Source organism: Geotrypetes seraphini, chromosome 16 (assembly GCF_902459505.1).
Source record: "Geotrypetes seraphini chromosome 16, aGeoSer1.1, whole genome shotgun sequence".
NCBI lineage: Eukaryota > Metazoa > Chordata > Amphibia > Gymnophiona > Dermophiidae > Geotrypetes > Geotrypetes seraphini.
Window position 1 is genome coordinate 51219492 of NC_047099.1, and position 13948 is coordinate 51233439.

The window sequence follows — 13948 nt, forward strand, 5'->3', positions numbered from 1 at the left end:
TATATATATATTGCAGTTTTCCAAGAGCTACTAAAACATTTTCTATGACTTATGTGATGTAGCAAGGGAGAGAGAAAAGATGACACAATGGAGGAGTAGGAGACAAAAAAAAAAAATGGCCTCTGCTAGGCCGAAGCCTGGGTCTCACCTACCTCACTGCTGCTTCATTAGAGTAGGCTTCAAAGGGATGGAGAATTCAGGTTGTGGGAGAAGCATAAAATGTGTTTCACAGGGACGCCTGAGAGAAGAAAGGTCAGTAAATTCTCTTTGTAACTACAGCTTGACAGGGCTTGAAGGATTTTTGTTCTTTTGTTCCCTCTCCTGTGCTTGAGAATGGCAGATGGCAGTGTACTAATAAGCCCGGTCTTCTAACCTTTTGGCTGCGCGTGGTATTTTTCTAAATTCTGATAAGATCAGACTTTCTACTTTAGTCTGTTATAATGAAGGCCTGTCCTCCCCACCAGTGTATTAAACCGCATGGCTGGGGGGGGGGGGGATTGGTTCATGGATTCTGAACACAGGTTAAAAAGTTCCACAGGTTGAATTCTCAAAACTTCAAGACAGATTTGCACACATTGACCATTTGTACCATTCATCAGCATTTGCTAATCACAGTTTTAGGTAGAAACTCTTTCAATTTTCAAACATATGCAATTTTACAAATATATATATATATTTACTTTATTTACCATCGTATACAGATTAGGTTCCTTGTATAAATGGTTTGTTTTCTTTCCCACTCTCCGTCTGTCATCTTTTTTTTGGTCTTTCAGTTTAGATTTTGTTCTTCTCATTCCTTGTCTACATCCCATCCAGCTTACCCCCCTCACCAAGATTCTCTTTCCTTCCTCTCATCTGAGTCAGTTCTCTTTCCTTACACTTCCCTATAGTCTCTTCTCTTTCTCACTGTCTCCTCATTCCATCAGTCTTCTCACGTTCCTTTCTCTCTCATTCTTCCAGGAATATTCCTGTTCTCCTACCTTATGTCGTCTCTCTATTCACTTTCTCTTCAATCTCCCACCATGCTTTATTTCTCCTCCTCCTCCTCCCTCCATATATCTCATAGTCTCCTTCCATTCAGGTCATCCTCCCCCATACATCCTCTTTCCCGCCCTTCTTCCTCCTTTTATCATCCTGCCCATCTTCTTTCTTCTTTCTGTAAACCAGGGGTGTCAAATATCGGTCCTCGAGGGCCGCAATCCAGTCGGGTTTTCAGGATTTCCCCAGTGAATATGCATGAGATCTATTAGCGTACAATGAAATCAGTGCATGTAAATAGATCTCATGCATATTCATTGGGGAAATCTTGAAAACCTGACTGGATTGCGGCCCTCGAGGACCGATATTTGACACCCCTGCTCTAAACCATCCCACTAGCACTGTACAGCAGTGGTTCTCAACCCTCAATTGAGTCAGTCTTTCACTACCTTTACTTTGGCTAGTTCATTCTGTCACAGAATCCCTAGAAGGTGCTCCAGAAGCTCTGTCCCTCTACAGTGGCGCATGTGCAGTGCTTTCTGAAGCTTCTTCCTGCATCTGCTGTTTGAATCGGGGTGTGAGCAGCAGTAGTGTTGGGTGCTTTATGGGATGGTGCTGGTTGTAAATCTTAACACTTGAGTTGTGTCCCCTGAGGAAGGCGTCGTTTGGACGCCGAAACTAGGATCCTTTGTTGGGACTTGTGTTTTTGAATAAAGACAGTTTTCCTTGGCTGATCGGAGTCCTCCCTTGCCTCTTCTGCTGTACTGCCCACCCCTAATGGAATCATGCCAAAACGAAGTTTGATCGAAAGACTTAACACCTCAGAGAGGGGGCAAGAAGTAGAGGTGTGGAGTCCAGTTCATAGACAACGGCGCGAAAGACAAAGGCGCGCGCCGACAACTGAACGCAAGACAGAGGCGCGCGCCAAAGAAAATTACAGTTTTTAGGGGCTCCGACTGGGGTTTTGTTGGGGAACCCCCCCACTTTACTTAATAGACATCGCGCCGGGTTTATGGGGGGTTTGGAGGGTTGTAACCATCCACATTTTACTGTAAACTTAACTTTTTCCCTAAAAACAGGGAAAAAGTTAAGTTTTCAGTAAAATGTGGGGGGTTACAACCCCCCCACCCCCCACAATGCCCCCACAATGCGGCACAATCTCTATTAAGTAAAGTGGGGGGTTCCCCCCCACTCACCCCCGTCGGAGCCCTAAAAACAGTAATTTTGAGCGGCGTGCACCTCCGTGCTGCGCTCAATTGTCTGGGCGCGCCTTTGTCCCGGCGCACTGTTGACCTGACACCGTGGAGTCCTGACATTTCCGTTCAACTCACAAGGGGCTGGCCTTTCTTCCTACTATGCTTGCTCTAATCTGATTTGTGACTGTATTTAATTCTGGTGATTAGTCATACTTAATCTGATTACATTTCTCAGTTGTGGATCACTACTTTACAGCGAAACGATCTGCGGGAGGCCCTGGGATTATAATCCAGAGGTGACAATAACCAAGCTCGTTTTACTTCCTGAGATGAATATGCAGAACCAAAATTGGATTTTATTCTTTTTTTTTCATGCCATGCTTACTCTGTGTTATTTTTCTTGTTTTACTTTTTCTAAGCTTGCTTGCTCTCTTTTCATCATTTTTCTGTTTCTCTTTTCATTTCTATTTCCTTCAATTCTTTTCACCTTTGTCTTTTTTTTTTCTGGTGTTTTCTCTTGGATTCATTGTTACTACCCTGTTTTCCCGAAAATAAACTCTAGCATGATTTTTTTAAAAAAAATATATTTTATTGAGCAAATCAAGAAAAAACACAGAATACAACAAAAGGCAGCCGTGCCAAAAGAGCAATAATACACCACGGCAAACCCTAAGTACAAGGCATCAACTAAGAATACAACAGTCACACAGTGCCATAAAGAATCAAGTGCTCAGAAAAGATTTTACAAATATCACCCCAAAGATACCCAACCTACCCACCCAGCCCCCCCCCCCTCCCATGTGGATGGCACAACAAGAAGAAAGATGTCAGAAAAAACACAGGTATGTATGAGTGAGTGAGGAAACAAGCAACAAGCGCCAGAGAGCAGAATAGAATAGAAAGAAAGAGGTGCAGTCCCCCATATCCTATGAGTTAAGCAGTAAAGGGGAGAGTGTGGCATAGTGGTTAAAGCTACAGCCTCGGCACCCTGAGGTTGTGGGTTCAAACCCACGCTGCTCCTTGTGACCCTGGGCAAGTCACTTAATCCTCCCGTTGCCTCAGGTACATTAGAAAGACTGTGAGCCCACTTGGACAGACAGGGAAAAATGCTTGAGTACCGGAATAAATTCATGTAAACCGTTCTGAGCTCCCCTGGGAGAATGGTATAGAAAACTGAATAAATAAATAAACTCCTAGAACGGTGCGGCAAAGCCGTCCAATAAGTCTCCCAAATCTCCTGGAAACGATCCCAACTACGGGGAACCCTACCGGACACAGCCCGGCGCTCCAGCAAGGCCAATTCAAAGAGTGAACGTCGCCATTGTACCACCGTTGGGATAGCCTGCTCCCGCCAGCACACTAAAATCCCTAGCATGATTTTTAAAGATGCTCCTAATATAAGCCCCCAAAATAAGCCCTAGTTAAGATCAACCCCCAAAGCCCCCCGAATGTCCCCGACTCCATCCCTGCCCAATTCGCTGAAAAAATCAGACTCGTCGATTCAGCAACCCCTCACTCGGGGAGTCCTGACATACCTCCGCTCTGAGGCCTCTTAAAGCAGTGGCAACGCTCTGAACGGACTGCTTCACGGGGCCTTCCCTCTCCGCGTCACTGATATCAGGGGATGGGTGAGAGGGGAGGAAAGATGCTGCACATGGGAGGGAGGGGAAGAGAAAGGAAAGGAAAGAGGTAGAATTGGGGAGGAAGGGAGAGATGATTGTTGTGTATGAAAAAAAATAACTCATCCCCTGAAAATAAGCCCTTATGTGTTTTTTGGACCCAAAATTATTAACAGACACGGAAACACGGTACATATCTCTCTTTCTCCTTAGTTTTGTGCCTTTATCTTTTCTTCTTGCAATGGTTGTTTTTTTTTTCTTTTGATGTCTTCTTTATGCTCTTCTTTATCAAATCATTATCCTTTTTATCTCTATTTCTCGTGTCTTCTTTCCATCATATTTCTTTAATTAGTTTTACATTTTCTCTTTCTTCTATTTTTCTTTCTGATCTTTTATCTTTCATGTTTAATCTTTGTTCTTGTCTTTTCTCTATTTTTAATTTACTTCTTTCTCTTACCTTTTTTTGCTCCTTTTTTCTTTTTCTCCATTTTTTTGATAATCCCTCCTTTTCATGTTTTATATTTTTAATTTTTTCTTGCTTTGTTCTCTTTTTTTCCCCCTGATATAATGTTCAGTTATTTCCCTCTCTTCCTATTACCTGACAAGCTAACAATATCGCGAATGGGAAAGTATACAAGGATACTAGATACGACTAAAATGGTTAAGGTGCTGGAGGAGTTGTCGTACAGTGAGAGATTGGAGAAACTGGGCCTCTTCTCCCTGGAATAAGAAGTCTTAAGTAGGAAGGTCTAGGAAAAACCTCCTTCTCGACTGAGAAGATGGTAGATGCCTGGAATCACCCCCAGCAGAAGATGGAGAAACCTCCAGGACAGATGCAGAGACTGGTGAATAAACGCAGAGGTTAGGGAGGGATGGTGGGAAAGATTCGCTTTAGGCAGGGGAGACTTTGGGGATTAAGTACCCGGAGGGCCTGGTTTGGCTTGGGGTGGGCTATCATTTGCAAGGGACATGTTCTAAGCTATATGCTGTTTCTAAATGAAAAAAAGCAGAAACCCTCCCCCCCAACACACACACATTGTGTTTTATCATTCACCAAGGATAATGTGATAGTGATCACCATGTGGAAAGGGTGTGTGCTCGATCCCCATGGAAGGAAAATCACACATGCGCGAACCATTGTGAAGAAACTCGGGAAATAGACTTGTTTCCTCTCTCTGAAACCGGGGGCCCTCCTTCCACAGAATGACAAGATGGCCTAAAGTGAATAAAACAAAAATTCCCATACACAAGGGAAACGATACAAAAGCAAAAATATTCTGGCCACCCATCTCTAGTTTGGCTAAAGTATGATCTCCCGTGGGCGGGCAAGCTCGCATGGTTGATTAGTAAGGTGACATAGTTAAAGTGACATAGAAGCAACCAGGTCCGTATCGTCTCACGTGTATGGTTCTGCTATGTATCTCCCTGCTCCCATTCCCTCCCTGTCTCCCTTTTTCATTTTCCTCTCTCCCCCACTCATGCTCTCCATTTCTTCCCCTGGACCTCTTCCCATCGAACGCTCTCCTTCTCTCCTTCAGCATTAGGCTTTTTGCTTCCCTCCTGTCAAGAGAGCTTTGTGAATATTTGAATAAGAAAACCTCTCGGCCAGCCCCTACCCCCATCCCTACGAGACTCGATGGTCCAGAGACAACAACGATAGCGGACCAGCGAGGAGCACCTTCTGCTTTCCCCAATAGCAGGAGTACCAGACAATAAGAATTAAACATTAATAATGCATTCATTTCATTTATTGAGCATGAGGGCAGTGGGGAGAGGATAATGGCATCGGCTCCCCTTTCTTCCCCTCACACAAAGCTTCCAGCAACATTGAGATCCCCCGACAAAAGGAAATATCTTTACACCGAGTTCTATCCAGCTGCTCCCTTATTGTACAGATAATGTTTTTTCCCTCCCCCTTTTTCTTTTCACCTTCCAAAACTCCAAGCTTTGCAGTTGAAGGCTCCCCTGTGTCCTATCCCTTGGGTCCAGAGTGTGCAGGGGAAGAAATATATTAGATGTTCATTTCAATGTCAATTTTAGCTTCGAATCTGGAGGAAAAGAGAATGTCTCTTCAACAAGATGTTTATGGGTAGGAGTGGAGGAGCGAGGGTAAGAAAAGACAGTTCTTCTTTCTCTTTTTCGTTTTCAGAATCTATATGGCCCCAACTTGTCTTCCTTAGAAATGTCAGAGACAAAACAGCAGTTGTGAAGGTGACATGGTCTTCTAGAGGCCATGCCCTGTCCCTAGTGTTCAGAGGTTAGAATTGTAACTAAGGTGATATGTCTCCTGAAGGCCATGCCCTGTCCCTAGTGTTCAGAGATCAGAAGTGCCTTTTTGCAGATGATACCAAGATTTGTAAAAGATTGAATATCCAAAAGGGAGTGGAAAACATGAAAAAGGATCTGCAAAAGTTGGAAGAATGGTCTGATGTCTGGCAACTAAAATTCAATGCAAAGAAGCATAGAGTGATGCATTTGGGGGAGCCAGAAATCTGAGGGAGATGTATGTGCTAGGAGGTGAAAGACTGATATTCACGGATGGGGAGAAGGACCTCGGGCTGATAGTGTCAGAGGATTTGAAGATGACAAAGCAGTGTGACAAGGCGGTGGGTGTATCTAGAAGGATGCTAGGCTGTAGAGAGAGAGAGGTTGATGCCCCTGTACAGGTCATTGGCGAGGCCCCCGCTTGGAATATTGTGTTCAGTTTTTGAGGCCATATCTTGAAGTGGTCTAGAGGAAAGAGATGAAAGTGGTAGGGGGGGTCTGCTCCAAAAGAAGTACAAGAAGAGACTAGAAGACTTCAACATGTACACTCTGGAGGGATGGAGGGATATGATACAGACATTTAAATATTTGAAACTTATTAATATAGGACCAAATCTTTTCTTGAGAAGGGAAATTGGTAAAACTAGAGGGCAAAAACTGAAGTTGCAAGGTGGTAGACTTAGGAGTAATGTTGGGAAATTCTTTTTACGGAGAAGGTGGTGGAGAGGAAAACAGTGACGGAATTCAAAAAAGTGTGGGATGAACACAGAGGATCTCTAATTAAAATATGAATGGCATGAATTGAAGAACTAAGGCCGACTCACATGATCTGTGCCTCATATAGGACAGTTTGGTGTAGGATGGGCTTGGGAGGGCTTTGATGGGAGCTCCAACAATTTTGATCATGAAGACGGTGCTGGGCAGACTTTCATGGTTGAATCCTGCAAATGATGAGATGGTTTGGATGGGCTGGAGTGAGCTTTGATGGCAATTCCAGCAGTTGGAACCTAAGGCGGACTTCTAAGGGTCTATGGCCCAGAAATAACAGAGAATAAAGACACTTTAATTTAATCGTGAAATTGTAATGTATGGGGCAGACATCGATGGATCGTTCAGGTCTTTTATCTGCTGTTATTTACTATGTTACTAGAAGTGCAGCTGAGAAGGTGATATGTCTTCTAAAGGCCACGCCCTGCCCCTAGTGTCCAGAGGTCAAAAGTACAGCTGAGAAGGCTTTGTGTCTTCTAAAGGCCACGCCCTGCCCCTAGTGTCCAGAGGTCAAAAGTACAGCTGAGAAGGCGATGTGTCTTCTAAAGGCCACGCCCTGCCCCTAGTGTCCAGAGGTCAGAAGTGTAGCTGAGAAGGTGATGTGGCCCCTATGGACTGTGTCCTGCCCCTTCTGCTTTCTACTGGCCACTTCCTCCATTTTGCATCAATCTCAGGCCTGTGGCTCTCCAGCCAAAATGTTTCCTGCTCTTCTCAGCCCTTCCAAAGGACATTTTCACTGTTTAAAAGAATTACAGGATAGCATTACCCTATCCAACGAGACTGGATTTCTTTTCCTACACTTTTTTCCTTTCATGTCCTAAAAGAAACATGTTCTCTAAACCCTCCTCTTTGACAATTTTTTTTTTTTTTCTTTTTAATCAGTTGCACACTGAGCTCTCCCCGGTGTCAAGTGCTTTTTCTTTTCATTTTAAAGGCTTTTGGTTCATTCTCACCCTTTTCAAAGCCTTCTCTCCCTCCTTCCTGAGAGCTGATCAAGCCTCCGCTCAGCCTCTGGTACTGAAACCTCTCTGCATCAGATATATGCAATGGTTCATTCCGGCCTCCCTGGTTCCAGAGCTGAAAACAGATTGACAGCAATTTTTAAATGGATAGAACATTTTTATTCTTTTGAAGTTCTCTGTTCTCATTTGAAGCTCCTAGACTTATATCGCCACCCCCCTCCTGTGTCCCCATGTCTTTTTTTTTCTCTCTCTTTCTCTCTCTCTCCCTTGCCTTTGCTGCCTGGCCAGAATGACCCTTCTAAAGCCCTAATGGTCTAAAATCCATCATTAAAGCGTTCCTTCCAGTGATAAAAGTCCTCTGTGTAGAAATAAAACCAACCCTCCCACCGCCACCACCGAGCTCTTTTGATGGTGCCTCTCTACGCGTGGCTACCTTGTGACTCCTAGTTGAAATCTGCACCTTTTCCTTGATTTATAAAGTACCTTCTTTTTTAACACAATTTGTTGCTGCAGAGGGAAAGTGGAATGTGAAGTCCGGGATGTGTTCTAATGCCTTTGATGTGACCAGATAGCTTACGGCAGGGGTGTCCAATGTCGGTCCTCGAGGGCCGCAATCCAGTCGGGTTTTCAGGATTTCCCCAATGAATATGCATGAGATCTATGTGCATGCACTGCTTTCAATGCATATTCATTGGGGAAATCCTGAAAACCCGACTGGATTGCGGCCCTCGAGGACCGACATTGGACACCCCTGGCTTACGGGCTGTTTGGATGATTATTGCTAAAGCGGGGAGAAATTAATTTGTTTTATCTTAAAGGGATGAGGGATCATCAGAGATGGTCTCCCATTGGTTGACTTTTTTTTTTTTAACCTTTTCTCTTTCCCTCTCCGTTCTTCCAGGTCTCAGCCGCGCTGCTCTTCCGTTTGGACTGATGCGGCGAGAGTTGGCGTGCGAGGGCTACCCCATTGAGCTGCGCTGCCCGGGCAGTGATGTCATCATGGTAGAGAATGCCAACTATGGGCGTACAGATGACAAAATATGCGACGCCGATCCCTTCCAGATGGAGAACGTGCAGTGCTATCTCCCAGATGCCTTCAAGATCATGTCACAGAGGTAAGAACCTAACAAATTACTTTCCCTACTGGCAACCTACGGGCATGTGTTGGCAGTAGTCTGGAAGGTGTATTTTCATCTCCACTTGGTAAATGGTGTTAGGCCATATTTGTCAGCCCACTTGTTCAGGATGGTTTTGTAGACAATTGTTCTGTCAGTTCCTGGGGATGTCGGGGTTGGCACTAAGCGTGCTCCAGATTGCCCAAAATTCAGTGGTCAGGACTTTGTATAGATTGGGAAGACGGGAGCATGTGACAGAATATTAGGTACACCTGTACTGGTTGAAGGTGAGGGATAGGATACGCTACAAGTTATTGCTAACTGTTTATAAGTGTCTGTACTCTCTAGCTCCCAACAGAGGAGATTGAGACGGGACAGGAACGAATTATTCAAGGTACTTAGTAGATAAGGACAGGTTGTTCACCCTCTCCAGGGTAGAGAGAACGACAGGGCACTCTCTAAAATTGAAAGGGGATAGATTCCGTACGAACATAAGGAAGTTCTTCTTCACCCAGAGAGTGGTAGAAAACTGGAACGCTCTTCCGGAGTCTGTCATAGGGGAAAACACCCTCCAGGGATTCAAGACAAAGTTAGACAAGTTCTTGATGAACCAGAACGTACGCAGGTAGGGCTAGTCTCAGTTAGGGTGCTGGTCTTTGACCTAAGGGCCGCCGCAGGAGTGGACTGCTGGGCACGATTGACCACTGGTCTGACCCAGCAGTGTTCTTCTGTTCTTCTGTTCAAACATCTTGTCCAGAGTATTCTGTCACAGGCTCCGTCTCGTTCGCTTCGTTCTGCATAACAATTGGATCTGCATATTTTGTCTGTAAGAAAGCTGAGACTTATATCATCCGGGGATAGTACTTTCCACCGTAGTGGGCCCAGAGAATTGAATAACTTTCCTGGGTATATTCGTGAACAACAGATTATAAAAAAATTTAAGAGATTGCTTAAACGGCACCTCTTTTGCCTGATGAAACACAGAGTATGGGATTGAATGAACAAGGAAGAATAGAGATTGCTGACAGGAAGGTGCTGGTCACCCATGTTTTATTGTCTGGTATTTTGTCTGTTATGTACACTCCTCCCTCAATATTCGCGGGGATTAAGGGCAGAGCTGGCCCACGAATATTGAAAATTCACGAATAACTTTTGGGCTGGCTCTGACCCACCCCTGCCTCCCTCCCGCCTTCCCCCCAGGCATCCCGGACCTTACCTGATGGTCTAGTGGTCTTTCGGGGCAGGAGTGATCTTCCTACTCTCCTGCCCCATGCAGATCACTCATCCAAAATGGCTGCCGTGAGTTCCCGTAGTCTCTCGAGACTACGACGGGAACTCACGGCAGCCATTTTGGATGAGTGATGTGCACGAGGCAGGAGCATAGGAAGATCGCTCCTGCCCCGAAAGACCGCTAGACCACCAGGTAAGGTCCGGGGAGGTTCAGGAGGCGGGAGTGAGGTGGGGGTGATTCCGGTTTTAGGAAATTGCGAATAATCGAAATCGGGAGTCCTAAAACCGCGAATCAGGAGGGGGGAGTGTAATTTTGTATTTTTCTATGTAGTTTTTAACCTGCCCTGGATAAGGGTGGGATAAAAATAAATAAACTAACCAGACCTAGTCCTTCGGAGCGCAGGAGGGAAAAACCCTCTTTCAATCGGCCCAGTGTTTTAAATCCACATGGTGAGGGCTGACTTTCCCATTCTGCAAACTAGGCAACCATTTAGGGCAGAATCTTCTTGTGGGAGCAGAACAGAAGCGGTATTGTTGAGTAAAACATTAAGCCTTGAAAGCCACATGGACTCAAAGAGCTGTCAGAGGGGGGAAACTACAGATAAACTGATGTATTTAAAGTGATACAGAGGTGTAGGAAGAGGGGGTGGTCTGCCTCAGGCGTCATGTTGGTGGGGGCACCGGCACCCCTCCTCCTTTCTGCCCCCCACTTCTTCCCACTCCTCCCCTCACTAAGTGCGCGCTCCCCCTTCCCTTCCCCCATCCCTTTAGTTGTTCACCACCAACTTCAAGGTGCTCCTCGCAACCACATCATCGCTCCCACTGATGTCACTTCCGGGTGCTGTGCATAGGAAGTGGTGTCAGTAGGAGAGACGACGGAGTCGCGAGGAGCACGTTTAAGTTCTTGCTGCGGTGAACAACAAGAGGTGGGGGAAGAAGCGGGGGGCATACATTTGTGTGAGCGTGGTGTAGGCATGCTCAGGCGTGGATTTGGGGTGGAAGAGTGATGGAGGTGGGAGGACTGTATCGGGGGAGGAGGGGGGGCAAAGTCTAGAAAAACTTCCAGGGTGGAATGACAATAGGAGAAAACAGCAATGAAATTCTTTCAATGTGAATTAACTTGTGCTCTATGGCAGTAGAGCCTTGGAGATCTGCCCTCCCCCCCCCCTCCTTGTACACATAGGACTGCAATATCTTAAATGATTGGCAGGGTGCCCTGGGATCAATAGCATGGGATGTTGCTACTCTTTGGGATTCCAGAATCTTGCTATCTTTAAGATTCTGGATGGAATCTTGATACTCTTTGAGGTTCAAGAATGTTGCTACTCTTTGGGGTTCCGGATTCTTGCTTCCTCTTTGAGATTCTGGAATGTTGCCACTCTTTGGGGGTTACGGAATCTTGCATCTTCTTTGAGATCCTGTAATGCTGCTACTTTTGGGGTTTTGGTCAGGTACTAGTGACCTGGATTGGCCACAGTGAGGACGGTCTACTGGGCTTGACAGACCATTGGTCTGACCCAGAAAGGCTATTTTTATGTTCTTAAATACGGAAGAGGATATGAGATGGGGAGGGAGTTTTTGAGAGGAGCATGGAAAGTATGTGTTTAGAGGTGGCGGGGGACAGGCACATGAGATAGTAGGAGAGACATGTAGATAAACTACAGGAAAGGATTGGGTGAAAGACCATATGAGACAGGAGAGAGGAAGAGACAACTGACGAGAAGAAAGATACTGTGAAAACGAGGGGGGGGGGTGGATCTGATGATTTTCTCCTCAGCCGTAGCCTAGTAATATCATTTCTACTAAGCACAGAAAATGACAGGTAAATGCCACAGACAGAAAGAGAGAGAGAGAGAGAGAGAGAGAGAGAGAGAGAGAAAGACAAACTGCAGAGACCTTAGCCTGGGGATGGGGGGGGAAATAGCAGATCGATACTCTCTCAGAAGGTGCTTACAGGCACTCAGCAGCCATGAAGATAGAGCACACCAACAGCTCAATAAGTACTATTGGGTGGGGGGGGAAGGAGCTGGCGGCCCTGCTGCCCCCCCTGGAGCAGTGGACAACATAGCCACTGGGCTGAGCCCTCTCCAGCTTTTGCTCTGAGCGCAGCGTGCTAATCCGTCGGGAAGCACGATCCTCCCCCTTCCCTTCTAGTAAAGAGCCTGTGGAGTTCCCGTAAAAGATCGCAGGCACCCCCTCCTACCCGTGCCCACCAGAGTCTCCGATAAAGACAACACACAAACACACGTTGGGAGCCGTTGTAGCGCTCGGGGGGAGGAGGGAGGTGCAGCTAACAAGTAGGCATGCACTTTGTGTGTTCAATTTGTGTGCGGCAAGGCGTCCAGGTCTGAAGAGGTGGGTGCTGGGGAGGGGCTCAGTCCTCTCTGAAAAGAGACGGGGCTGCACACGTACTTAAAGGTTGATTAAACTGCAAAAGAGCATTTTTTTTAGAAAGGGCCCCTGGGGACCAGGCCCCACACTTCAGGTATGCCTTTCATTAACTCTCAGCCACCTGCTCTCTAAAGGTGGATGATGCAAGACTGTGAGGCGTGTGTGTGTGTGGGGGGGGAAGGGCTGTTCTCCAAGGCCTCGTGGCGCTAGCCAAACAAGCGTTCTGATGTCATCAGGCTTCAGCTGGGTCCCGGGGGGGTGCACAGCCTGGCCTGGCCTGCATATTTTTAGATCGCACAGGTATGCCACCAGCGTACGGCTCCTGTTTGTTTGCTGAGCAATGCGCCCGGGCCCGCCCCCGTTTCCGGGGGGGTATGAGAGTCGCTGCTTGGCGAAAATGCCGTAGATCTTAAGTATGAAAAGGCGCCAGGCCGCGAGGTCAGATCTTGGCTCTGTGCGGCGAGATTTAATTCGGTTAAATCCGGCCGGCCACCTCCCTTGTTGATATTCAGGGGCGCTTAAATTTTTTGAGAGCACCGTGACGCTCGGTGCCGACATTTGGTTGCGTTTAACTAGGCAGCGCTGTGACCTGACGCTCATCGGTGGGTGAATGCTGACGAGCAGGATTTAACCCTTCCTCCCCAGTTAAATCTCGTTGAGTATCCAGCAGCCGTCTCTTGCCTTGAAGCTCTCCAGATAGTGGCACTTAATTACAGCAGTCCCCGGATGTCTTCCACAAACCTCTGGATGCCTCCATATTCGGTTCCAGTATCCGGATAGGGGCCGACATTGAACGTCTGAACAGAAATCACCGCCAGCAGGATTTATTGAAGCGCTGATGGCCTTGGCCATGATCTCATGCAGCACGTGTCGCATTTTTAAGGCGCGTTTCGTTATCACCTCTAATCGGCCTACCTTTAAGCCAGGGATCTCAAAGTCCCTCCTTGAGGCCCGCAATCCAGTCGGGTTTTCAGGATTTCCCCAATGAATATGCATTGAAAGCAGTGCATGCACATAGATCTCATGCATATTCATTGGGGAAATCCTGAACACCTGACTGGATTGCGGCCCTCAAGGAGGGACTTTGAGATCCCTGCTTTAAGCGTATGCTGAAGGCTTGCTTTTTTATATTTCGGAACACGTTATTAGAGACCTCGGTGACTTGGCTGCTTGGGCCTTGGTGTTTTCTTGAGCCACGGGCCGGTAGGGGTTAGGGTTACCAGACATCCCTTTTGAGGACATGTCCAGGGGGTCCGGACGGCTTTTCAAAACCCGCAACTTTGTCCGGGGTTTTCAAAAGCTTCCCGACACAATCGCGCCAGGAAGGGGCATCCGAACGGACGCAACGCGTGGCATCATGGCGTCCACGCATGGGCAGATGCTGTCTGGGGGGCGGGGCTATGGGGTGGAACAGGGAGTGACAG

General features: G+C 46.7%; 1 protein-coding gene across 1 annotated transcript in view; it reads left to right on the forward strand.

The window, feature by feature from the left end:
* Nucleotides 1–13948, forward strand: part of ADGRL1 (adhesion G protein-coupled receptor L1) — a 195244-nt gene that overhangs the window by 90329 nt on the left and 90967 nt on the right. The window contains exon 3 of the mRNA XM_033924537.1: nucleotides 8690–8903. Within this exon, the coding sequence (XP_033780428.1) occupies nucleotides 8690–8903 (214 nt within the window). The remainder of the gene's footprint in view (nucleotides 1–8689; nucleotides 8904–13948) is intronic.